The sequence below is a fragment of the Pleuronectes platessa genome, chromosome 9, assembly GCF_947347685.1.
Source record: "Pleuronectes platessa chromosome 9, fPlePla1.1, whole genome shotgun sequence".
NCBI classification, from domain to species: Eukaryota; Metazoa; Chordata; class Actinopteri; order Pleuronectiformes; family Pleuronectidae; genus Pleuronectes; species Pleuronectes platessa.
Window position 1 is genome coordinate 8791935 of NC_070634.1, and position 26692 is coordinate 8818626.

Genomic DNA, 26692 nt, shown 5'->3' on the forward strand with positions numbered 1-26692 from the left:
TTCAGATTAACATGCAATAATCACAGGCAGGTCTGGGGGGGGGGGGGGGGGAGGGGGGGGCATGAAACATGACTCCTCCGCAGTAAGAGGTGTTTTTAACGGAGGAGAATCATTCGATACAAAAGCGGTGGCGTGAGCCCTGAGGACGTCACCAGTCTCCGCCTAGAATTATCAATTGTTCCATGTTCTTTTCATTCCCAAACATCAGAACAGATGCTGGAGGGTTTACTGGTCTCGAGACGCAGAGGACGCGCGGGGGAATCACACATCTGGACACATCAGTCTGAAATTAAAAGCTCTCATTTGGGGAAATATTGGGATTTAATAGTTTCCCCGATCATTTGAGTGAAGGTGCGAGGAACATGCGGCGCACCTCCGCCTGGACGTGGATTGGCTGGGCACTGTGTTTGTGCGCATCTTTGGCCGTGAGCGCACCGGACTTGACCGAGGACGATGAGCTGGTCCTGGATCTGACTCAGCGCGGACCCGGAGCCGAGCCCCCTGCCGAGCTCCTCAGGGGCAACAAGGTAAGAAGTGTGTGATGGGCGCTGAGCCGCATCCTCTCCACATGCACCGCCAACACTTATAACTTTAAATGTATGAATAAAGTTTAAAATCTTAATCTCTTTATTGTACAGATCCAGATCTTTATTAATGACGGGGCTACACATAAACTCCGTAATTATACATTTATTGTATCTTGAGGCTTTATAGCCTTTTAAAAGGTGTTGGATAAATGTGATCATCTTTGCCAAATGCTTGATCCAGATAAATAAGTTCATGTAGAAGAGAAAACCCATTGACCTTCATCTAAATATGAGCAAAGTATCCTTATTTATTAAAAATTAGGAAAAAACTATTCCAAAAAATAACAATAAATTATTTACTGTCCATGAGGCTCTTAAAAGATTATCTAAATATAATAATAAAGACAATAATAATAGATTTTTATACCTTAAAGTCAAAAAGTTCTTCAAACACAAAGACTTTAAATAGATGAGTCTTAAGCTGCTTTTTAAAAATGTCTACTTAGTCTACAGCAGGTTGAGTAAAATAGAAATCCAAAGAGCTGAAGTCTCCTCTGGTCTTTAATCTGCAGCGAGGAGCAGCCAATAGTCCCTGATCTGAGAAGCTCAGAGTCCTGCTGGTCTGATACAGATGCAGCAGTTATTTTATAAGCAGGAGAAAAATCTAAAGCTTGATATAATTTACCAGGATCTTGAACCTCTTGCAAGCATGTGTAGTGTCTCTTGTACACGCAATGCAAACAGAGCACCTGCACCTACTGTTCTCTCTTCTGTAATCCAGGCAGCATGGCGCATACCTGGTCACTACCTGGTCATGCTGCGTCCGGGGACGCACGAGTCTCAGCTCCAGAGGACCATCAGGAGGCTGATAGCCAAAGCGTCCAGGAGAGGTCACGTGCTGGAGATCCTGCAGACCTTCTCTGGAGCTCTGCACGGCTTCCTGGTCAAGATGAGCAGTGACGTCCTTCCCCTGGTAACTGCTTCCGCCTGAAAAAATGTGGTTTACCCAACTTTCCTTTAATATCAACAAAAGTTATTTATTTTGTCAAAAAATGTGTGTGGTTTTTCTGTGTACAACTTGTTTGAGGGTTTCATGTTATAAATTATTCATAAACGAAATAGTTTGACCTATTTGATCTACTGATTAAGGCAAAATAAGTAAAGACTGTAATTTCAAGTATTTTTTAGTGAAACAATCCTGAGAGATGGTTAAAGTGAACTATTTTAAAGATAGAAGGTAGAAAATGTTCCCACTTGGTTGGGAAAATGCTAAGAGATTAAATGGGTTTTGATGAGGATAATAGATCCCACAGAGCAAAAGCTTCCATACAATCCATAAGAGCCAGTAAATCTCTGGTGTAGTGAACAGGCTTGTAAGGTATTAGCAGATCAGCAAGGCTCGAAAGAAACAGCCCAAAATTCCGAAATCCAACTGACAGTTGACTATTCACACTGAAGGAATATGGTCTTCCAGCTTGGTAAAAGCCAGGCAGTGTTTGTCTGTTGTCTGCAGATACTTTGTCTCCTACGACCAAAATAAATGCTTTACAATAATTCAGTCTGGAGCAGATAAAGGATAGATGACCTTCTCTAAATCAGCGAATGTGAGAAACAAACCAATGTCGGTGCTATGCCTCACTTGTCTGAAGTAAAACGGCACGACATTAGTCAACTGCAAAAACAAGTGACAGCTCAAAGTCAAAAGAAAAGATAATGCGCGTGTGGTTTAACATCTAGATAGAGTACCCACTGAACTAAACATTAGATCGTTAGGTGCTGGGACACAGAGGGTAATGGTTGAGGCTTATGGTCATAACCCTATGCAATCATTTAACTACAATGTTGTTGTGACACATAGCATCATCAAAGTAATGTAAGTATGTTATCTTGGCTTAAGGCTGATGGGAGAATCCTGGGGATATATCTGTGGATGATATGTTCAGCAGATAGTTTGTAGATGGTGTATTAAAGGGGACCAAGAATAGATCCCTGAGGAATCCCACAAAATTATAGACAGACCAAATCATTCCAATAAGCCGTTTTCAGACATGATTTCTGGAGGATGTCCGCACAATTGGGTTCAGACTTTCCTCGGAGAACCCAGGAGAAGGTGTTCCGCAATGTCCCACTTTGATCTCTGTCAAAAACATCTATTGTCATTTATGTCTTTGCTTCGCACTCACAATCATCTTTGAATGTGCTCCTGTCAGGCTGTGAAGCTCCCCCATGTCCACTACATTGAGGAGGACTCATCTATCTTTGCCCAGAGTGCCCCCTGGAACCTTCAGAGGTTACTGCGGCCGCACGGTTTCACCTCGGAAAATGGAACATATCAACCTCCCAGTGAGTTTGTCTCTGTACCTGCCCAGTAAAAACACACACACCTGAAGTAATACTTATCCAAGCCACACACTGTCTCTGTCCCCTGCAGATGATGGAGGGAAGGCAGAGGTGTATTTGATGGATGGTCGTGTTCAGAGTTCTCACAGAGAGGTTCAGGGACGAGTGCTCATCACAGACTTCAACAACGTCCCTGAGGAGGACGGAGCCAGAGTTCATAGACAGGTTACACCCACACACGCAGGCACACACACGCAGGCAGGCAGGCGCACACACACACACACAACACACAACACACAACACACACACACACACACACACACACACACACACACACACACACACACACACACACACACACACACACACACACACACATCTATTTCACCATTTTGTCCAACCCTCTCTCCTCTATAGGCCAGTCAGTGTGACATTCACGGCACACACATAGCCGGGGTTGTGAGTGGGCTGGATTCGGGTGTTGCTCGAGGCGCTGGTATCAAGCTGGTCCGTGTGCTCAACTGTCAAGGGAAGGGCACGGTATCAGGAGCTCTGGCAGGTAGGACTCAGTCTGCCTGAGATACTCAACCTCACTAATCCCAGAAGCTCTTTGCATTCATGCCACTCACAGGAGTCATTACCTCGGCCAAGGATGCTATCATCTGTCTTCATCGGTGTTTGTGTGGTAGTTAGCAGGATTATGCAATCCCTTCTTAACCCATTTCCCAAAGAAGAAAGAAGGTACTTTTCACCCAAAGAAGTGCCCATTCAATTTGGTGGGAATCTTGATAAATGTGTGGATCAAGGATTTATCTTTCTTGAACACGATGAGATAGGACGTTAGCCTTTCGGAGGTATGCTCTCTCCAAATATCCTTCTGCTTTCACATGAAAGGTGATTACATGCAATCATTATTTTTCATAATGCAAATGGAGGGCCAATGCAGCGTTTCCACTTTTCTGCGGGGCATGTCTTCACTGAACATCCTTCTCTTGTCACATTCAGGTCTGGAGTTCATCCGAGCTACTTTACTGACCCGACCGGTGGAAGCAGTGGTTGTCCTGCTGCCTTTCATCGCTGGCTTCAGTCGTTCATTAAACGCAGCCTGTCGGGACATGGTGGCTCACGGTGCTGTGGTGGTCGCTGCTGCAGGCAATTACAGAGATGATGCCTGCCTCTACTCGCCTGCTTCAGAGCCTGAGGTCACACAATACTTCATTAAAGAACACAGTGGTGCCCTGCACACACCAGGTACACAACCTTTACTTCAACTTCTCTGCGTGTTCAGGTCATCACAGTCGGGGCAGTTAATGCAGAGGACCAGCTCATGTCACAGGGAGCAGGTGGCACTAACTTCGGCCGCTGTGTTGATTTATTTGCACCCGGCGATGACATCGTTAGTGCCAGCAGCGACTGCAGCACCTGCTTTACCACCAGAGGGGGCACATCCCAAGCTGCTGCTCACACCGCAGGTGTGTGCTCTCACGCACACGCACACGCACACACACACACACACACACAATTAACAAGAAACTAAAGGCAAAGCGATCAACCTTTGTAGTTGCAGTAAGTGCTCCTTATTTTGATTTGTGTGTCTGTGTAGGTGTAGCAGCAGTGATCCTTTCGTCCAATCAGAACATGTCCCCGGTGCAGGTCCTGCACACGATGCTGCGTTACTCCGTCAGCAACACGATCAACCTCCTCTCTCTGTCTGACACACATCGTCTCACTACTCCAAACCTGGTGGCAGCCATGCCTCCTACCAGCAGCACAACAAGTCAGTAACTCACAAAAAGGACAAACACAATGCACACAATATGTTGGTCTATCATTTACAATGTGTGTGCAGATGGGGAGCTTCTGTGTCGGTCCGTGTGGTCAGAGAGGTCAGGGGTTGCGAGCACCGACAGGGGTGTGAGTCGCTGTCGTCAGGGGGAGGAGATGGTGGGATGCAGCAGCTACGCTCCTGACGGTGTCCGTGTTGGAGAAACCATCGAGGTGAGTCCAAATAAACAGCATCAACTCTTAAATAACCGATTAAGATGCTGACATATCTCTGTCTTTGTGTTTAAGATGCACAGTGAGCAGATGGAGTGTGTTGCCTACAATGGTGCGAGGGGCAATGGTGTGTACGCTGTGGCCCGTTGTTGTGCGATAGGTGGTCTGCGGTGCCAGACCCACGCGAGTCCTGAGCCCGGCAAAGATGCTGAGTGTGTCGACCCACAGCACCACTTGACAGGTAAGTCTCATCTGCTGGAGTCTGACTGGGGATGTTGTTTTGTTGGGTGGAGTTTAAAGGGACAGTTCATCATTTTAGGAAATACATTCATCTATTTTCTTGCTGAATTATATGAAAAGATTGATACCACTTTCTAACATCTGTTAAACTAGGGGAAAAAGGTCATAGACCGGAAACAGGAAACAGCCTTGCTCTGTCCAAAAAACAATTAACAGGTTATATTGTGTTTGTTTATTTAACAATGACTTATGCTGCTTTTTCAGTTTTTCTTTCCTCTAGGGGTCTAGTATATATTTTTCCTGTAGTCATGTCATGTGACATCATAATGCCCAACATTAGCATAATTCAAGCATAGCAGCTAGTCTGAGTGGAGGCTGATCAATAGCCACAGAGGGAAGCAGCCGGCCAATCAGAGCAGAGAGTGCTATACCAGGAGGGGGGCCTTAAAGAAACAGGAGCTAAATCCAAGAGTTTTAGACAGAGGCTGAAAAGAGGAGCTTCAGCAATGGACACCATGAGGAAAGTGGTGCTATTTCTGAGTATTAGAGCATCTAAACCTTTTCAAGTGATGATAGAAATTAAAATGATGAACCTGAATATGAGCATTATATGTCTCAGTATATAAATCACAGCTCCCAGCTAGGAAATAGTCAACTACAGAACCCACAGTGAACACGCACCTTTTTGATGATACACTTTGTTTTTTGAGGGGATAACTATTCAGACAAAACACAGATGTGAGTGGGTTTTTTTCCAGTGGAAAGAAGCTTTATAATCTCTTACCTCCAGCTTAATATTTTGTGTTGCTCTTGACAAGGACAATGAGCATATTTTAACATATTTCTGACTAACTGTTCCTTTAAACCAGTCAACTATTGCAGAGTTAAAGATTTGTATCTCAACTATACTGAGCTGAATGCAAACTGCCATTTAAACCAAGTACCAGCTTCTGATGTAGCTGCATTTAGAACACCATGGTCAATTACCATGACAATCCCCCTGAGAGGAAAATTAACCCTCTGCCACTAAAAATAAAAAAGCGTGGTATTAAGAGCAGGGCTTTCTCACTTAACATTGTTCTCTTTAGTTGGTGCCATTGTGGAGGATGGATCAGTTCTTGTCTGAAAACGATAGTCGGTGTATAAAGACCTGAAAACCAAAGAACAGACAATCTTTTTGTTTGCTATTTAAACTCCACATGCGGCTGCTTCCTCTGTAGGTTGTTCCTCTTGGTCCCCTGCTGAGGTCTCGTCTTATTCCCGTCCACATCTCAGCGATCGGAGGCGCTGCGTTGCTAAAGACGGGGTGACGGCACACGCCGTGTGCTGCCACGCTCCATCCCTGGAGTGCCACCTGTTGGAGAACATATCAGCTGATAAAGACCACGTGAGTAATTTAGATATAAAGAGAATTAATGTGTTTGACAATAATGCTTAAACTTTACCCGTTCACATCTCTGCTGCTCTCACGCAGGTCCAGGTGTCCTGTCCCTCCGGTTGGACTCTGACGGACTGTAGAGCCGTCTCTCAGGCCTCTGCTGTCCTGGGGCCTGTTGCTAAGGGCAACAGTTGCAGTATCCGCGGTGCAGCAGCAGCTGACGGTGTAGCAGCCGTCGCCGTCTGCTGTCGCATAAGAGCAACAGAGGAGGCAGCCACAGCTCCACAATGAGCCGACCCAACTCCTCTGTGATGGCTTACACCTTGAAAACAGCTTAGCTTTATCTCTAGTAGTCTTGATGTCTTTATCGCTCATCAGCTGTGATGTCATTTAGACCCATGAACACACCTTCACACTCACGTGACTGATAAAACTTCCGTGAAAGTCATGAGCTGTGTCTTAATTTCAAAGGCTGTTTGAGCTATTGGATTAGAACGAACATGATATAACATATATTTACCATATACCATACATAGTTTGTAAAATTCAACCAAATATTTTTGTATCTTTTTACAAAACAAAATAAAGAGCTTATGAGTGTTTTTTTGGTTGATGATTTACTGCCTGTTTTCTCTTTACACAGTGATTTGAGGTAGAATAGATGGATTTAAGTGGTAGCTCTGTGTTTTATAGGACAGGATATAGTTGTATGGACCATACTGTATATATGAGCTAATGTGGAGCACTTTAACAGGTAAAGGCAAAACACAGACTCCAACCAAAGGATATCCCAGTAATCAGCCTGACATGAGGAGAATTTAGAACTTGAAGGATCATTATCAATGGCTCCGTTTGACAGTGAATCTGCATGGACTTTACCAGAGTGAAGCAGCTGAATGCACAGACTGAATCAGTCAGCACGTACTCTATCTCCTGAATGTAACAGAGGGCTGTGACTGCAGGTGGAGGAGGACGGCTCAGTCACAGCCCTGATTAGCAGCCTCCGTAATAAACATGTCGCTCTGTGCTCACGTTGTTTTGTGGTTTGTGACGGCAGCTGCACATGAAACAAGACGAGTAAATACTACTGAAGAGATATTCACAGATTCCCTGATATCTGGAGATGCTCTCAGACATGCACTGAACTCCGGACATTCTCCTGGAGCATCCAGAGGAGCTGTACGTGAGAACACAATCGTCCGAGTCAGTTGCCCCTGGCTCCAGTCCCATTATTTTACCAGGATCTGTACCACATGGCAGGATTTGTGCTTATTGAGGTAACTTAATAAGTTTAACCCTTGGTTTTTAGTCCTCGCCGACAAAATACCCGATGGTGTTGATGCTTTTCTATTAGTTTGAAAAGCATCAACTGCCAATTAGTTTGTTCTTGTTTGTTATTTGGCAAGATTACGCAAAAACTACTGGACGGAGCACTATGAAACTTGATGGAAGGATGTGTTATGGGTTTGGAAAGAACCTATTGAATTTTGGGGACTAGGATTATTTTTGTCGTTTTTGTTTATCAACATGTGAAATTCCCAAAAAACAACACATAGATCTTGATGGAAAAAAAAAACTCATTAAAAAGGACACATGTATGAGTGTGTGAAAATTGGTGAAATTTAAGGAGACTGTTCGGCCTCGGCAGAGGTACGAGTTGTACCGAGTGCAATTCCAGTTGTTACTGATTCACACAGATGGATGACTTCAGTGTGGGAGCACCACAGGGATATCCATCTAACTCTGGCAGCTGTGGTGCACTGATGAGTGGAATGAGGTTTGATTGGAGCAGCAAACATGATTAAAGCTACGCTGATGTGACTGATTCATGACAAACACCTCATCAGTGAAGGGATCCTTTTTTAACAAGAATATAAACAGGAGGTGTCAATGTATTGTCTGAACAATGGTATGGGATGAGGGGAAATCTTGTAGTCGACACATAAAAAGCTCAAATATTATTTGAAGCATCATGAAATAAAGCATGCAAACATCTGTAAACATACATAAAAACCATGTTTACAAAAGGTTGTGCATTCCAGTTTATTTTATATCAAATTTCCCCTTAATCAAACTCTGATGTACAAATTAAAACTGAGTTTTAACATGCAGTACAGAATCCTGTGATGGCAGCAGTGAATTTTCAAAATGACAGTAAAAACCCGTACAGATGTCAATCCCCACCCCCGCACGTACCCACCCCTTCCTGCATCCCAGGATTAAAATAGAAATTCAAAGCCTTATTTCCCTCTTTCTGTCTTGTCGTAGTTGTGGTGATGGGACGGGGGGGGGGGGGGGGCTAAACGGCTAAACCGAGGAGATACTTCCAGCTGTATGCGACTCTTGATGCCGTGGCTCGCTTGGCACAGATCGCATGCAGCGCCATCAGGCAGCACGTAACCAGCCACAGAGAAGGGGGATGGGGTATTCGGGGGGGGGGGGGGGGGGGGGGTTTAATGACAGGAAGTGCTAATGACCAAACTACACAGCAAACAACACAGGGGGATGTTTTTTTCCTTTCTGTCACACAGAAAAGACAAACTTCACCAACCACTTACTGCCACACATGCAAACGTGCCGGAGAGCACGACCGTGACATTCACATCAAGTGAGAGAGAGAGAGGAGAAATGGAGGGAGCCTCAGTGGATTGATCACGTGACGGCTACCGACAGAAACCCATTGGGCATGATCACTTCGTAAGGTCTTCACACTGTAAACATCGACCCGTTAAAGCTGAGAGCTAATGTGATAGGCTAGTTCCGGCTCAAGACTTCACAACGTCCGAGTGAAAGTGTGGCTTCCTTAAAACTACCCTAGCACGAATCAGTATCTACAAAGTGTCTCCGCGTGGGTGCAGAGTGAAAAGAAGCAGCATTTTGACTTCCACCGAAAAACTCAACATCCCGTCACCTGAACCCTGTTTTATTAAGATGAAACCTGCAGCCCCACCCCCCTCCCCCTCCCCCCAAAACACACACAGAATCACCAACCAACAAATACATTCCTACAGTCCTTCGTCACAACACACAGAGGGAAATCTTCCCTGTATCATTTTGGGACTGATGGGGATGAAGAAGCCCTGTTGCCTTCCTAAAGCAAGACCATTTGGTGTCACGGCGAGGACAGGTGTAGAAGACGTGAGCACACCTTCTCAGAGATGTGACGGTACAGTGTAACAGCTAGGACAAGGTAAGAGAGAGAGATAAAGAGAAAGAGCAAGAGAGAGAAAGAGAGAGACAGAGGGAGAGAGAGAGAGAGAGAGATCGGGAGGTTAAGGCACTTCAAGTCTCCCGATGATTGAGGGTGGCGACACACGGGTGTTGATCTTGAGGGAAACTAGAGCTACATTTGGGTTCGGCTTCTGTGTGTGTTTCCAAAAGGTCGACCAAAGCAAAGAAGGCAAAGCATAACGAAATCTCCACTGGAAAAAAAAATACAAAAAAAATACAAAATCAAACCTGATAAAGCAGAGGTATCAGTGAGGCGAGGAGGACCTGTTCTTTGTGATAGTGAGCGAAGTGAATAAGTGACACACGTTTGCATGTTTTTCACTAAAACATTTGTGTGTGTGTGTGTGTGTGTGTGTGTGTATGTATGTTTGTAACCTTGGCACCTAAAAAGACAAAACAATCTCCTGAGCTCCCACTCAGTTGGCACTGACGGCCCACCATGGCTGATCTGTGCACTTCCAGGACAGCGAATCTTGCATAAGGCTCGGGTCCCTAAACATCCTCTCCAGTATTCAATCCATCAAGAGTCAAAGACAAAGTGGCAAAGAAAATAAAACACAGCAATGAGAGGAGTAAAATCCAGGCTGTCTCTGTCTGTCAGCGAGAAGAGGAAGAAGAAGTGGAGGGAGAGTGCTGACCATGGCACTGCTTGTTTAAAGATTTGCTGAGGGCCTGGATCTGTCCAGTTTCCTGGACAGGACCGGCCCCGTACTGCGTCCCCGCGGCCACGCTGTGTGGTCACCAGGGGGGGTCAAAGGTTAAGTCACAGGCGGAGTGGCTTTGCTATCAGGGCATCCATGTGACTGCGTAAGTGGCACTGAAAATAAAAGTTGATAAAAGCAAAAAGAGGACGAGGGCACGAGCGTGTAGAGGCTCTAGAGGAACTGAGCAGCACTGCTCACAATAGACGGGGCTGGACTATAAAGTGCATGCTGAGCCCCACCCCCTCCCAAGTGCTCCTGTGTGGAGGTGTTCCTGTACAAGTACACGTTGGGTGCGTGTGTCTGCAAGTTCCTCTAGAGCAACTAACCTGACCTCTCGCATTTTGCATGGCTGTGGAGAAGAGCACAGGAGACTTTAAAATATTATCTTACACTGGAAATTACATCTATGGAACAAGTCTTTACAATATGAATATGTCTGTGTAGATACATTGGCAAATATGAGCAGAAAATTGTTAAAACACAACCAAAACCCATCCGACACCTTGCTGTCATTCTGAGTCAATGAATGAATAAAAGGATAAACTCAAGTCATCCGTTGATTGTGGAGGGTTTTTGCACTTCTCACTGTTTTCAACTCTGCTGCCCTTAATGATAATGCATCTCCATCATCGCCTCAGCGGCTCTAAAAGGAAGTAATTCATGATTTATTCATAGCTCCTTCGTTGCCGTGGCGACCGAGAGAGTAAGTGTTCTGATTGGCATGATGTGGAGTCCTAAATGTCCCGACCAATCAGAGGCAAAGTGCAGCCCTTTCGACTGGCTGCCCCGGAGCTGTGCCGCCGCCGCCGCTCCTTTGAAGGGATCCTGCTGGCTGGAGGCGCTATGGGTCAACGTCTTCTAGATCGCTCTTTGAATCGCCAAGCATCATGGGAGACTCTGACCCCTGGGAAAGAGACACAAGGACACGGTCAATATGAGGAGAAGAGAAGCATGTTCTGTTTCAATGAGAAAAAAGACCAAAACGTTAAATATCTATCTACCAGGGAGTGACAGCAGGATTATCATTTCAATGCATGACACTTGTTATAAGCCGTATTCATATCTGTTCCAGAACAGGTCTGACAGTCTTGTGTGGTGTGGGCATCATGACAGGCTCAGCAGGAGTCACAGAAGAATAGAGCAGCTGTTTATAGCTCTTGACAGAAACCACTGAGATGTTCCACTTATTTTGGCCTGAACTGCGCCTTGAAATGAGTCACAAAATACGCCCACTGTGCTGAGTGGCGGGCGTGCCCGGTGTGAGGGCTACCTGTCGGAGGCTGCGCTCGGCGTTTTCATTAGCTGGGCTGCCGTCAGAGCCGTTACTGCTGCCAGACTGCTCCTTCTCGTTCAACAACGCTGTAGCATAGGCCAAGGTATCCTGCAGAGTTTGACACACACACAAACACACAAGTGAGTAAGATTGAGAGCAGAGGAGAAAAAATAAACAGCAAGTGTGTACGTGTTTGTCTCTGTGTTTGATACTGGTGTTGGCGGAATCTAGGTGGTCATGTCATGCTGATATATAATATTACAGTAGTTCTGTGTGTGTTTGTTTGTGTGTACCTGTGCGGAGATAGTGCGTTGGAAGGTTTTGTTGGTGGATGTCTCATTGGAGACATTGCTCTGTGGAGTCCAGTAGTGTTCTGTCATCTGAGGGACAAAAACAAAAAGCACACAGGATTTAATAAATAGTATTTATCTACAGGAGCGATTCCTGAGCAGGAAGTGCTTCTAATATTTACAGGAGGTATGTGGAAAGATTGTGGAGATGCTCAAGTTTGTAAAAAAGGGGAAAGATTACTATTAACTACAGGCATGTTTGAGGCCACTTTTCCGCTGGTCAAAAAACCCACTAACATCTGACGTTAGTATGGAAATAGATACAATTGGCATTCAACAGGTTAAGACCCATGTGAACACACCAATTTCTTCTACTGGTTCTTTATTTCTGCAGTTTAGACTGTGCGATGCCTGTTCTGCATGACGTAATGACGCGCATGGAACTTCCGGGTGTTGGTGCAATCGACTTTCTTTTATTTATTTATTCAACCTGTGTACAGCTGCAAATGTTGGTGTAAAAGTGGTCTTAATTATGACAACAGTAGAACATGAATGCCTGTAAACAACAGAGGTGCCGTCTAAAAAAGTAAGTTATAGCTAAATCAGAAGTGGAGACTATTTCGTAAATATAATAAGAGCACAGACTAATGACATTGACAGATTTTCTCTATACGGAAAAGGTGGTTTTGCAATTCTCTCGACAGATACATGGTTCATCCAACGATTTATTGAGTATCTATTGTATCTAAGTGTCTGCTCAGTTTTCATCAGAGCCTTGTAATGTCTGTATAATGTCTTTGGCGAGTCAGGTTAGTTCAAATCTATTCACAGTTTGGAACCACCGACCAACCTGGTCTGATTTCAGCCTGGGATCTTTATAACAAATCATTTCCCATCTTTCTCTGTCAATCTGAAATATACCCAAAAAAGGCTCAAATATGAATCCTCTTGTATAACAAGTGAGACAACATTTTATAAGCTGACCTTTTTCTGTAGCCACTGCACTGCCCAGCTCCAGTGACCGGACAAGTCCTTGAAGTAATCCTTGGCTGGAGGACACCTGGTGGGAACATTTTTACAATCTTTTGAATTATGTTTACCTGTTAAAAAATTAAATTAAAAATGAATCACCCTCAATGAATCACATCTAAAGTTCTTATTCCTGCTCGACCCCGACCTCTGCCCTTTAACACAGTATGTACCGTACTCACTTCTGGGCTAATGTGACCAGGAACTTCACACACTGGTAGCAGCGTCTGCTGTCCATGTTGTTGCTCTGGTGCATCAAGGCTGGAAGAAGGAAACAGTTTTATATTTTTCATTAAATCTTTCTTGCCAAGTAGCATCGCAGTTTATTAACAGTATTTGAGTCCACTGGTCTCTGGTGTGCCTGCCATGGGCATGAGAGTGAAAACAACAACAACAAATGAAGACATACCTAACAGGCCTTTGTCTGACTCAAAAGCATATTTGAGTCTCTGGGTTTGCAGAGGGTCTTCCGCTACCTGAGGTGAAGATTTAACTGAGGTTAACAACAATAATCATAATAGCCATCATAGAACTATTAAATAATCAATAGTCGAAGGGGCATTGGTGACAGATGACCGTCACTCACCAGTAGCTCCTGGAGCATCTGAAAAATGTTCTTCAGTTCATGAGGTGGAGCCGTCTCCAGCTGAATCTGTGAGTAAGACACAATTAAGAATAATTAAGAATAATTAACAACATGTCTGTCAGCTGATTCTATGACATTTTTAAAGCTACATTTTTTTTTACCTTGAGTAGCTGCAGCACACCCAGAGAGAAGGGCTCATTACAGAACGAGCAGTAGGTCACCATTTCTATGAGGAGAGACATCGGGCCGGACAACTCACGCATGGCAAACATTACCTGGTAGATAGAAAATAAGTAGACGATCAACCAAATAGATTCAGAGCCAATCAATGTTTGTCCACAGAAACAAACGGCTTGATTCTTCTAGATTCCTTTGAATGGTTGTTCCCGTCTTCAGTGGAAGCTAATTTAAAGTATATTTCAATCAAATCCGAATAAGTTTAAAATCCTGTTCGTATGTTACCTCTAGAAGGTAAGGCTGTCCCTCTGGAGTGAAGAGCGAGGTCAGGATATCCGTGTGGAGGGGGAGGAGTGGGCTGGATGACGGGACGTTAATCACACGCAGCGTAAAACCACCTGGAGCTACGAGGGAAACAGGTGACAATAAAGAGTCAGACTGAGCTGAGCTGTACAAAAACCATCAGCTGCGCCAAGTGGGACTTTACATGACTGAGAAAAAGATTTAAATGTCTCACAGTGTGTCCGCTGTGGGCCGAGGTCAGACTGCAGGGTGAGGAGGGCCAGAGTGCTGTGGAGGTGAAGGAATTCCCGAGCCTGTGCTGGACTCCAGCGGCGGTTCTGTCACAGACAAATCAGTAACATTTAAGCCAATAAAAGCTTTTATAAGTCCTAATTGGACTTTAAATCCATTATTGCTAGTTTATAAAAAATTTGAACTAAAATAATGAACAATTCAAAACTAAATTAGCATTTTAACATTTTCTGGATCCTGACTTAACCAATATACAATGATTACAAAGACCACATTTTAAAGATTTAAATGACATTTTCAAATAGGACATTTTTTTCAATGATATATCTTTACACTTGCACAATGTGCAATTGTACCTGGTTATTCTGCCTGTTTGGTCCCAACAGGAACATGAGCATCCGGCGATAAGCGGAGTGTTTCAACAACAACTGACAAGGACCACAACCCTGAGAGAGTGAACACAAAGACAAAACTCTCAGTCATCCTGCTGTGATTTATTGTTTATACTTGGCTACCTGAAGAGAGTAGAATCAACTGAATCTGTGAATTTGTTTCCTACCCTCTGAGCAAAGTTACTGAAGAGGCTGAAGTACTGGGCACAGTTTTTCACATTCTCAGGGACATCTTTGTCCAGTAAGGAGAGCAGGGCGTCGGTCAAACCGTCCAATCCCGGGTCTCCAAAGTGAAGCGCGCACTCCAGGGTCTTTTCGAGGATGGCTGCGACGACCACCCTCACCTCCCTCATGCTGCACTCTAACAGACAAACCCTGAGGACGGTAGAATGAGGATATAATGATACATAAATAGGAATATTCATGTTTGAATACTTCTTCTAACTAATAACTGACACTAGTTAAAATTCAATAAAACAAATTATAAAAAGAGGTTCCTGTTTACATGTGTAAACAGCAGCATTATCAACAGAGCTTACACATCATCACACACCTGCAGCTGTGAAAAGTAAAACAGACCAACAGAAGCTTTTGCATTAATTACATAGACTGTTGCGACTGCTCATTGTCTAATTTAACCTGCCACTACTTCACAATGACTACATTTATTTTTAACCGTCTCATAAGAACATGAAAGACTTGTAGTTCTGGCTTGATTGTAGAGCTTTCAAAAACACATGGACCCATTGGTCACAGTCAGACAGTGCCGCTGCATCAGTGGCTCAGTGGACTTTCAAAAACATTCAATACATGTTTCCAATACATGGAGTTGGATCATGCTCAGCAGGTAGAGCCATGATCCAACTCCTCAGCACAGCCAACTAGTATCGTTCACCGTTTTTTTTTAAATCAAAAATGGCAACATGTCCACATGCTGAGTCTGGTGCTCAGTTTGTTAACTGTGACCAGACCTGCAGCACAGAACATCTGGTGATACAGATGGTACAGTTGTGGCAGGAATGCATGCCTGAAAATGTTAAATATAGTAATATATATATACGTTTAACTGTTAGTTATAAAGTAGATTAATTTCTCAGGATACTTTGCCAGATGACAGCTACATGGTTCATTTTAAACATCCCTGTGTGTAAATCATGAGTAGAATGAACAGAGGCCAGTAACTAAAGTGATAACAGTAAGTTAAAATCCTGAGAAGACTTTTTGGAGAGAGGCGATAATCTGTGGGAAAACGCTGAAGAGAAACAGCAGCCAGGTGTCACGTTAGAGAAACACTTGTTGCTTTGGCTTGGAGACACTGAGGGTGACACTGTGCAACACTCGTCTCTGTGGGAAGAGCCATGCGGTGTGTGAAGTGGGCCGGTCTGATGATGTTCGACAACCAATCATGTTTCAGGATCATATGATCACACCATGCCTAAACACAGTAGTGTGAGACACCACACCACACAGGCACATACACCATCCTCTGTCTCTACATGCTTACATTCCACAGAGTGACCTTCTCTCTCAGCCAATCAGCATCCAGAAAGTATATGATACGGCTGCTGTCAGTGCAGATGTAATTCAGATCCAGAGGCACGTGGTTTGTGTTTCTGTAATTAAACCATGTTACATGGAGCTAAGGACAGACTGGTGCTATTGCTTTCCACATTGTCAAGGGTCAGAGTGAGGTCAATATTGTAATCAGCAGGGCTGTAGTGGTAAAAAAAAAAGTAAACTATACTTTTTGGGAAGCTCTCTCAAGCCGTAAATAAAAAAGGTGGATAAACTTCAGTCACCCATATACATTACAGGCCGTGATATCTATAAAATTGAATAGAACTATATATCTAAAATGATGAAAGAGGCTTTACATAGAAAGGTAAATATTATATAGTGTTAATATACCACACATATACCTGTCGGCTAATAAACCAGACTGGTGAGTTGTTGTGTTTGCACTGGTTTGGATCGGTTGATCTGTGTAATACTGGACTCATTAGGCACAGAGATCTAAGGTCACAGATCTATAGAATCTATATCAGCTGATGAGTCATCATCATGGGACAAATAAATCTTTGTGGTCACTGAACACTCGTTTCCCTCCTCATCCTTATTCTCGCGCAATCCTCTTTGCCGATGAATCCATTACACACAAGTGTCAAAGCAGTATTTATATATTAAGAGCCACTGGACCGATAACTGGGATCAGTGGGATCCTAACCTCCTCTCTGGGAAATGGAAGTTTGAAAGTAAATTGTTTACATTTTTTAAGTGATCCCGAGTGTGCTCTGTGCACCTGATGTCACATTCACTGCAGTGATTTTACACACACACACACACGTGTCCCTGATGATACACGCATAGTGTTTGAAGATGTTATTAAAAAAGAATTAAGGACTCTGCAACTCCGCTGTTTAATGGTATCTAAACCTAATTTGCTGAAAGATGTTTAATATCTTTTTCAATTGAGGGATCTTTTTGGATGAGTTATGTTGTGTGAGCACAAATAACGGTGTTGTTTTGAATGTTAATGATGAAGTGGATTAATAATCTGCTTTAGTTCACCTCCTCATGTCTGCTTTGCTATTTTCCTGTCTCCAAAATGTTCACACGCCTGGGTCAAGTTTGTTTTTATAAATCCCAACGGTTGCGTGAGAAGTGGCATACGCATCTTTAAGGCCTCCTTTCATGGGTACGCAGCTGTCATGAATGAGGCCCCGTGTCATCAGAGCAATTACCAGAGGCTCTGTGCAGACCTGCTTGCACCCTCCAATTAGTTGTGATCGCTACAAGGGCACAGGTGACTGTGACAGCTTACTAGAAGGGTAGTATAATAAGACCATCTACACGCCTGTGGTTTCTGAAGCTGTCAATGTGCATGTCCATTATAGAGTACAAGTGAGGACTCTCAGGTACAGCTCAAGTATGTAAGTATGTGTACTTGAATGAGAGTGCAGATTTAATAGATGCAGCAGCTTTACCAGGGTGGAATTATTTGACCTCTACCAGAGAGTTGAATGTGTATTGATTAGAATAAAGGAGCGAATGCTGGGAGCGGCCAAGTCTGTGGTATTGCATATCCCTCGGTCAGGTAGAAAAATGCTGCAGGGATTAAATCTATGTCAGGGCCCCTACAAAAACATATATAAAAAAAAAAAAGCACCACTTCAATCACAGCATGGCACTCTTCAGGAACTGCATAAAACATCAAGACGTTATTGTGCACTGTTGTTTCTGCTGTTTGAGGAGCTGCTTGGAAAACGTAGTCTCACTAATACACAGACATTTGAGAAACCTTTTTTCAAACTGATGGATCAAGGACAGTGTCTTGGTTATTATCATTTATACGATCACTTGTATCAAGGGAGTATTTCACTGACCTGGTGATCTCACGTCCTTCTGGTCCAACTAGGTACTGCACCATCCACTGACACGCCTCACTGCTCTTATTCAGCAACATCTCTACTGTGGCCATCCACTCCTCCGTGTCCACCCTGCAGGAGATACAGGAGCAGTGCAGATATAACACTGATGCTCTCAGGGAGTATTCACTGATTCATTTTGATCTATGTTTGCATGTATGTATGTTTACATACCGGAGTTTCTTTTTGGTGTGCAGGTATGTGTGGAAGAGAAAGTGAACAGCCAGCTGGAGACTCTCTTTGGCCATGGGCTGGTAGTCAGGATGCTTCAGTTTTGTCTGTGATACACAAAAGTTTTTAGAAACCTCTTATTCAAAAGCCCTAAACTGATCGCTGATGTGCTTCCTGTATGATTCATACCTGCTAACTCTATATTGTGTAACATTGCTTTTACACTGTATAAAGTGATGATTTATCATTAATGCTGGGTTAAATTTTTTTATAATTTCTCTGATTAAAATAAATGTTCATTTAAATGATCTGATATCGATTCATAAAAAGGAGGAATCGATATCTTACTAAAGGCCTTTCCCATTAGTGACATGGGAGTGAGCGAGTCGCTTCTCTCATCTCATGTCTCTGAAGACGGAGCGAGACAGAGTTTGCACTCACACATACAGGCCCGTTATATAATCATATATTATGACGATAATAACATTTACACTGAAATATATCTCACTGACTCGATATTGAATTGATGAGCAGCGGACATTGAATCAAGACCTTGTGAATCGATTTTGGAAATCAGTGGTGATACCCAGCCCTCTTGTGTTGCACTGTGGTATATAAACCTTGTGTTAAATCCCTGTGCAGCTCTTCTATGCATTTATACATAATCAGGCACACAGACACATACCGCATTAACGGAGGTGAGCGAGAGAGTGAAGTTGAAGTAGTCGCTGTTGTAGACATCTCTGTTCCTCATGAATTTGAGATTTTCATCTCGCACCATCTACACAACAGACAAACGGTCAAATACGACCATGAGTAGTGAACATTTAAGGTGATTCACATGTAAAGGTGCTGTGGAGACAGTTAGGAGGTTTAACGTCACTTTACCTGATAGATGCTGGCAGGCATCTTCTCTACAAATAAGCCCTTCTTCTCTCCTTTGCGGACCAGACGGGTGAGGAGGGTGAGACGGTCATTGTTGGCCCGTGGGGGGCGAGGAGAGGACTGCGGGGAAACATCAGGAGAGGACGGGGCAGACCTAGGAAATACAAAACAACACGGCTGTAAAATAATAGCTGGTGCAGCATTTAGAGGTTATGGAACTGAAAAGTGCAATAACAATTACAGCTGAAAGGCTGTTGATAAGAGCAGCAAAGGTCCTGGCTGCTCTTATCAACAGCCTTTCAGCTGCAATTGTTTTTGTGCTAAACTGGTTCTAAATTCCCCATCAGTGGCACTAAGGCAACCATCAACTCTTTACTTTCTCATTCACATTATGGAAATGGTCAGTGACCCACAGAGAAGGTTTATCAGGTGAATATTTTACATGACAGCAAACTGACTCACAGTGTAAGGTCCTCTGCTTCTTGCCTCATGATGCTGACTCTACTTTTTTTGGGCAGGACCGGTGAGTTTTGGTCGCTGATCTTCTGATAGAATAACATGTAGGCGTTCCAGTATCTCCTCCGCACATCAGGGTACGGGTTGGCTATAAACGCACAAGGACATAAATCAAGATTCATCCATTTTGTGAATCATGAAAAAGCCATGTGTTTTATACACTGTTTATGCATTTTACTTACACTGGTCGTAGACTTTGGGGCGGTACTCTCCACCGAAGCACTCGTACTCCAGAGTTTCATCATTCATATCAAACTCCTCCACCACATTGTCGTTGAACTTGTACCAACGACCCCGGGCACTACCACTGCAAGACAAACACAGACGACGATAAACAGTGAGCAATGAAGGATGATTTGATAACTAAAAAGAAAAGGGGAATTTCCGGTTTAGCTTCAAATATGCACCTCCGAAAAGGTGATTCAGCAAAAATTTTATAATAAATAAATAGGCAGAAGGAAAATCAACTTATTTTTTCACATGATGTACATAAATCAGATACAGTATTTTTTTTCACTTGTCATTCAGTCATACAGTACACCTGATATATGTATATAAACTGAAAATGAAACAGTGTAGGTTTAAGTGCCATGAATACTATCTTCATGTCATTCTTGGGATATGTTTTGTTTACATGTATGCATTTGATTCATTTCCATTAATTCATTTTGTGCTGAGGACGCACAGAAGTAACTGCGTTAAGTTCCATGTTGAGCATGGACACTTCACAGAAGACATGTGAAACAGGTTAAGTACCAACACTGCTTAAAAGTTATCAAGTTAAAAGTGACGTTAAGTTGATACATTTTCAAGTGGACTCTTTCCCTCCTGGTTGTGTGCAGCCTGTGAAGTATGTTTGTTCACGTTTGTGTGTCGTGTATTTCTTATTCGTTTTCTACATCATTGATGTTATGCATTTGTGTTTCTTATACATTGTCATGCTGTTATTGAACAGTTCGATGATGGATTTGATGACGGTGAAGTGCAATAAAGACAAAGAAGGAATAAATACATTAGTAGCTGAAGAACCTCGATTTCATGTATTTCCTGGAGGGTGTGCTAGTAGGTGTTCTGACAGGATATAATGTCTACCTGTGGCCGTCCAGCCTGTCCCTGTCTGAAGCTCTGAACCTACATATATGTCGATCTAATTTAAAGAATATGTGACTCAAGAATGTGTCTAATATCCTGGAAAAAGATAAACATCCTGAGAACCAACTTTCTTTATTGTAATCTTAAACCGGGGTAGGAACAAGCCAGGGAGCGAGAGCTCAGTGCCAAATATTATGCCTGTGGTCGGTCTCTTTACATTCCCAGCTTCCAGATCCAGACATCTGGAGACGCTTACAAACTAAACTAGAAGCCCAAACAAAGTCTGATGCTGCGCTCATGTGCCCTAGGAGGTCCTCTTAACTCTGCCTGGAAAACTAGAGTAAAAGATGAATGTGTTCCACTAAACAGTGGTTACCCAACCAGTCTTTAGTGGAACTTTTTAGTGGAGCAGAAGCTGGAAAATACAATCCACCAAGCAGCTCTGCAAAGCACTAGCTATCCCTTTAAACACTGATTACAGCGTATCTTACCGCCTGTCTTTAATGAAGGAGTAGTAGTGTCCGGCATGTGCCTGACCGCTGTGGACAACAACTCCCACAAGCTCGTAGTTCTCAGAAATTGTGACTTTCTTTCTGGGCGACCCTCCTGACGTCCCATCTCCTCGCCCCTCGCCACCCTCTCCACTGCAGTCCTGACGAGCCATTCCAGAGACAGTGTAGGGCTCCATGTTCAACACCCAGGGGAACTGTTCACCAACAACAAATCGTACAGACCATTAATCATATTTGTATTTCATTTCAGGGCTTTAGTCTGCTGCAAAAAATTAACAGAAGTATGAGATTTTGGGATTAGAAATTCTCTGTACCCTAATCTGTTCATCGTATTTGATGGAGCGTCCGCTTTCCCAGTCGAAGCCAAAGCGCATGAGGTGAATGCAGAGAACGCTGGGTAGGGATTTGATACATGTCCTTTTCACTGTGGTTCTCTGTGTGGAGATGACCAAAAAGAAGAACCTTGTTAGATACATGTTAAATCAGTGAAGTAAAATAAAGAACGGGCAGAGCAATATATACAAACCTTCTCCTGGCATTTCTCACAGTAGTAGGCATTAGTACCCTCAAGCACCTCTCCTCTGACAAACTGGTCTAATGAGATCTCTAGACTCTGACATGAAGTTACTCCAAGGTTCAACGCCATGAAGGTTTCTTCACGCTCGTACCTGTGCAACAAAAGGTCAATGGTTAAGATAATCTTTGATGCCTCTCAAAATGAAACAATAAGAGTGAAAAATACAAATCTGACCTGTGTGGACAGTCTTTACAAATCTTCTGGTCAGAGAAGATTCCCTGAAATGTGTTTTTGAAGATCTGCTCTCGACCCATTTTCTGGTGTAAAGAATCATATCATCACATTATTACTGAGCTGTTGCACAGTAATCTTTATAAATTAAATTTGTGAAGAGCGTGTGTGTGAATTCTACCTTTAGATGCTCGTCCAGCTGGTCCACCAGGCTAGTGAAGAACTCGTAGGCATCCTGCTGTTCCCTCACATACAACTCCTTGTTCCACATCTTGAAGATCTGCAACAGACACAACATATTTACAACAGGGTAATTTTATATAGATAGACAGTCTAGATACCGAAAGAGACACACTGAACGATAAAAACTCTGATTAGTTCAAATAATAGATTCAATTTATCTGTTGACCACCATCAATTCTCATTTAGCATCGTATTGAATAATACCTGAAATAACAGTAAAGTAAGTGGTATTAGAATCATCGATGTTAAATTATAGAGCCGTTCACCTTCCAGAAGTTCTCAGGTATATAGTATTGCAGTTTGCTCTCCATCAGATGTCCAAACAAAGACTGCACCTGGTAGAAGACACTTTCCTCAGGCTGGTCTGTGTCATCCTCAATGGAGAGGAAAGCCTTAAAGCAAACACGTGCAGTCGCTGGAGTTAGATTCACTGTCTAGAACTTAAAGTGCACAAACGCTTTGATAAATACAGGAAGTAAACAAAATTTAGGAATCACGTACCTCTGCCAGACCTGGCTGCATGTAGAGCTGCTGGAACACAGCATTCATGTAACATGTGGCTCCTCCGTTCTTCAGCCCGACAAAACCTGAGACTGATCGGCTCTCTACAGGAGGCAGATACTGAGAAAGAGACCGGAGTTAGTTTGACATTTGAAGTATAGCGACTATAACGTTATATAGCAACTAATATTGTAAGAGATTAGTTACATCGAACTCCTTGCAGAGAGAAGGATCATACTGGTGATGCATGGACAGTAACTCTTTGGTGATGAGCCGGAGGTTTGAGAGAGAGCTGTCAGCCAGCATCACCAGCACCTCGTAGGCTGCCAGTCTGCTGCTGGCTGTGCTGCACCTGACCACACACACAGAAACATTTAGGAAGCGGTTTGCAGTGATCTGTCAATTAAATGGCAAAAACTTTTTCAAATCAATCACTTTTTCTTTTTTTTTTTTACAATGTCATGACATACTTGGGATGGAAGTCATGGCTGGGAGCTGGGGATGGTGTAGGGTTGGAGCTGTTAATAATGATGCGTGAGGCTCGAAACAGGAAGTCGTCCAACAACTGCTGGATGAGAGATGGACCTGGAAAACATACATTTGCACATTGCCATCATATATTAGAGTTTTTAATGTACAATGTTGTAAATGCATTTGGTATTTGCGTGTTCATTTGTGCTCACCAAGATGTTCCTTCTCATTGCCACAGAGTGAGAGCAAGGTCTTGATGAGGCGGAGGTGTCCAGCCAGGAGGACATTGTCTGCCTCGCTGGTCTCCATCTCAGAGCTCCAGCTGGGCTCAAAGTTGTCCAGCCAGGAGATCTCATCCTCCAGCATGGTGGCTGCGCTCACTTTTAATGCCTCCATCTCAGATGCTACAGCAGGTCAGACAGATGGAGCAAAAGGGTTGGGGTGGGGGGAGGGGGAGAAAGAGCAAAGGTAAGAGAGAGAAAAACAGTCACCTTTAGTTTCTGGATATAACAATTATGACATCTTCATATCCATGAACTGATAGAAGGGATTGAGGAGACATTTATTGGCTTACTGGTTAGGTCATCCAGAAGCTGACATCTTAGGTCAAAGTACTCAGTGCACTGGGACAGCAACCTGGGGGGAGAAAGCACCATCAACAAAAGACCCCAGTGAAAGTGTAAGTGATGTATGTCTTGTCTTTCTTGGCTTAAGTACCTCTGGTTGACTCCCCTCATGACTGATGTGGGACTCCACAGTGGCAGTTGAGCAGTGAGAATGACTGAGAGCACGAACAGGTTGGGTTTCTGGACTTCAGGGAAGCCTGAGGTGTCGGACTGGCTGAGAGTGTACAGCTGATCACAAGCCACACGTCGGATCTGACAGAGGAGGTGACAGAGAAAGCATGTGTGAGCACACACTGGAGTGGAAAGGATATATGCAGTATTTCTTATATGCAGTCTATTATGAGTTGTTTTACCTCTCCACTCGGAGATCCCAGCAGAACATCAATAATGAAATCATTGACGGAGGGAAGGTTGTAAAAAGAACCTGGAGAAACCAAGCAGAAGATTTTGTTATATTTTAGAACTCTGCAAACCACCTAAAGATGACCTATAGATAAATCTACACCATGTAGTATCCTAACACTGTATACTGGACCAACGATGTTCATTAATTATAGTATGTGTGGCGTGTGTGCACTCCTGTGTGAGTCTTACACAGCTGCTGACAGCGTAGCTGCAGACAGGTAACGAGCAGGGACAGAGCCTCGCGGGCGATGATGGTGTCTTTGATGGACACACTCTGCTGTCTGACACATATCCCTGCATGCAATGCGGTCGGGATGGTCTCCCCCTCACTGCTGGAGCTGCAGTTACTTCCTGCAAACAAACACAAACACACACACAGAAAACGTTTGTTTATCTTTCATTTCATTAGCTTTTGCTTTTAGCATAGCAAATGCTCGCAACTAAACATTGAATGTCACTTTAGGTGAGAAATCAGGAGTGAAGTTGTCCCGTTTGATACAAAACCTCCTGACTGTAAACATGTAGTTGATGCCACAACAAGTTCTCACTCCATAAATGTAGAAGGAATAATATGAAAAACATGAAAGGTTTTGAGTGCGTTTTCTGTCCCACCTGTACTGCTGACTCTGGTGCGAACTCCCTGTGGAAGAAGTGTTGTGTGGGTCTCTCTGATTGGCTGAGGGCTGCCAACCAGATCCAACCGGCCAGCTGCAGCTGCCCAGGTCAGACGCATGAAGCAGGCCACCGTGGAGGTGAAGTCACCCACCTCCATGGTCTTGATAAGAGACAGAACAAACAGTGTTCTTGAAAATACTCTACACATATATGATCAATGAGGATTTAGATCAGAGAGTGAGTTAGTCCAGTACCTGAATGGCCACACGAGCAGCAGGTATAATCTCCTCCACTCTTATGGACGAGCGCTCAGACAAAGACATCTGTCTGTAGGAGGACTTCTCTGGAGTTCCACAGAGAGACAGCTGCCGCCCTGCTCTTCCTGCATTACGAAACGGACGGGATGACAACGCCTCGCCATCTCTGATGACATCATCATCCAGTGCTGCAGGCATGCTCTGACCAACCAGAAGGAACCTGAAAATACAGCCAGGTAAGTATGGAAGTCTTGACAGAATATCCATCCTTGTGTATTTGTGTGTGTTCATGAGGCATTTTGAACCTGGCCAGCTGAAGACAGATTGAGTAGACTCCCTGTCTGGTCTCGTAGTCCACCTCTGATGGGATGGAGTCCCTTTGCATCACATTCACCACCAGACTGCAGAGCAATACACAGGGACATCACTTTCAGGATCGAAGAATATACTATATTTTTCTCTACTGTGTATCCTTTTAGTTGAAAGCATAGCTTATTATGTCAGCTGACATTACCCACAGTGGAACAGTTCTATTCTTTGTGCCATTACCTGAGACCTCCTGCTTTCAGGAAGTTCTCACAGAAGGACTTGCTGCTGGTTTTGGCCATCTCATCATCAGATGTGGGCATGAGCTTTGAACTCAACACCTTACACAAAGATAAGGAGTGGGAAAACAGATGTTATACTCACTTATCTAACATTAAAATTTGAAAATATGTGTTACATATGAATGAAGTGCTATGGATGTTCACATGTGTGCCTACCTCCAGGTTGTAGAGCACTCTGAAGGTGGACATGCCAGGTGCTGAGGATCTGAACAGTGTCTCCAATATAGTTGCAGCGCTGGGCTGGTGCTGCTGCTTGGAGGCCATGGATGGAGACCGAGAGCCTGTAGCCTGGCTGAGGGTGAACAGTGTCTTCTACAATAAAGACATCCAGGAATATTAGAAAATAATTGAGACGGATGGAGGAGAATCTAGGCATTGGCAAAGAACAAAATAGGAAGAAAATAGACCATGGAGGTTAAAGCATCTTAACAGACAGTTTGATGTACCTGGTGGCTCCAGACACTGGATTCTTTGGGAACAAAGTTGTCCAGAGCATCCTGCACATCTGGGTCAGTTGGGATCAACAGCAGCAGCTTCCTCACACGAAGGGTGATTCTGGGGATAACATAAATACATGCACTATGAAAAAGCTGTCTGAAGTCCTGCTATAGCCACTGCGTCACACTAGGTTAATAAAATCAGCTAATCAAGGCAAGAACATGTCTTTGAAAGTATTTGTTTTCAAAGACAGTTTGGTAGCTAGAATATGAATCTTAATTAAGACACTTATAGCATTTAAGATGGTTGAAGTACTTCCTGGGGAACATCTCACCTGGATTCATCAAGGTTAGCCAGCTGGTAAAGCATCTCAAACACATTACACACCAAAGCCATCACCACACCAGGCAGGGACTTCTCCTGGAGATGCCATAAACATAACATAAACATAAACACATTAGATCCAATCCAAACACTTGA

At 43.6% G+C, this 26692-nt stretch overlaps 2 protein-coding genes across 6 annotated transcripts in view; one reads left to right on the forward strand and one right to left on the reverse strand.

Annotated features, from left to right (window-relative positions):
- Positions 1-1353: 1353 nt before the first annotated feature.
- pcsk9 (proprotein convertase subtilisin/kexin type 9) lies at positions 1354-7510 on the forward strand. The gene is made up of 11 exons (XM_053430904.1): positions 1354-1500; positions 2738-2870; positions 2959-3092; positions 3285-3426; positions 3873-4069; positions 4156-4339; positions 4471-4644; positions 4717-4865; positions 4941-5106; positions 6326-6492; positions 6580-7510. The coding sequence occupies exons 1-11, from the start codon at positions 1477-1479 to the stop codon at positions 6772-6774; spliced, it is 1665 nt and encodes a 554-aa protein (XP_053286879.1). The 5' UTR covers positions 1354-1476; the 3' UTR covers positions 6775-7510.
- Positions 7511-8919: 1409 nt separating this feature from the next.
- The window catches only part of usp24 (ubiquitin specific peptidase 24), a 32374-nt gene continuing 14601 nt past the window's right edge, over positions 8920-26692 (reverse strand). For all 5 annotated transcript variants that reach the window (XM_053430110.1, XM_053430109.1, XM_053430108.1 and 2 more), the window contains 39 exons: positions 26547-26632; positions 26221-26329; positions 25931-26086; positions 25716-25813; positions 25472-25567; positions 25164-25386; positions 24907-25069; positions 24484-24645; positions 24243-24313; positions 23981-24141; positions 23838-23899; positions 23476-23667; positions 23263-23377; positions 23000-23144; positions 22793-22912; positions 22558-22683; positions 22230-22328; positions 22052-22134; positions 21827-21968; positions 21615-21734; positions 21280-21494; positions 19879-20003; positions 19643-19784; positions 19184-19334; positions 18981-19076; positions 18299-18402; positions 18083-18196; positions 14867-15074; positions 14664-14753; positions 14291-14393; positions 14059-14177; positions 13758-13871; positions 13597-13662; positions 13420-13486; positions 13193-13271; positions 12966-13041; positions 11985-12071; positions 11689-11799; positions 8920-11322 (listed from right to left, as the gene is read on the reverse strand). In XM_053430110.1, the coding sequence (XP_053286085.1) occupies positions 11260-11322; positions 11689-11799; positions 11985-12071; positions 12966-13041; positions 13193-13271; positions 13420-13486; positions 13597-13662; positions 13758-13871; positions 14059-14177; positions 14291-14393; positions 14664-14753; positions 14867-15074; positions 18083-18196; positions 18299-18402; positions 18981-19076; positions 19184-19334; positions 19643-19784; positions 19879-20003; positions 21280-21494; positions 21615-21734; positions 21827-21968; positions 22052-22134; positions 22230-22328; positions 22558-22683; positions 22793-22912; positions 23000-23144; positions 23263-23377; positions 23476-23667; positions 23838-23899; positions 23981-24141; positions 24243-24313; positions 24484-24645; positions 24907-25069; positions 25164-25386; positions 25472-25567; positions 25716-25813; positions 25931-26086; positions 26221-26329; positions 26547-26632 (4659 nt within the window). In that variant the 3' untranslated portion in view covers positions 8920-11259. The remainder of the gene's footprint in view (positions 11323-11688; positions 11800-11984; positions 12072-12965; positions 13042-13192; positions 13272-13419; positions 13487-13596; positions 13663-13757; positions 13872-14058; positions 14178-14290; positions 14394-14663; positions 14754-14866; positions 15075-18082; positions 18197-18298; positions 18403-18980; positions 19077-19183; positions 19335-19642; positions 19785-19878; positions 20004-21279; positions 21495-21614; positions 21735-21826; positions 21969-22051; positions 22135-22229; positions 22329-22557; positions 22684-22792; positions 22913-22999; positions 23145-23262; positions 23378-23475; positions 23668-23837; positions 23900-23980; positions 24142-24242; positions 24314-24483; positions 24646-24906; positions 25070-25163; positions 25387-25471; positions 25568-25715; positions 25814-25930; positions 26087-26220; positions 26330-26546; positions 26633-26692) is intronic.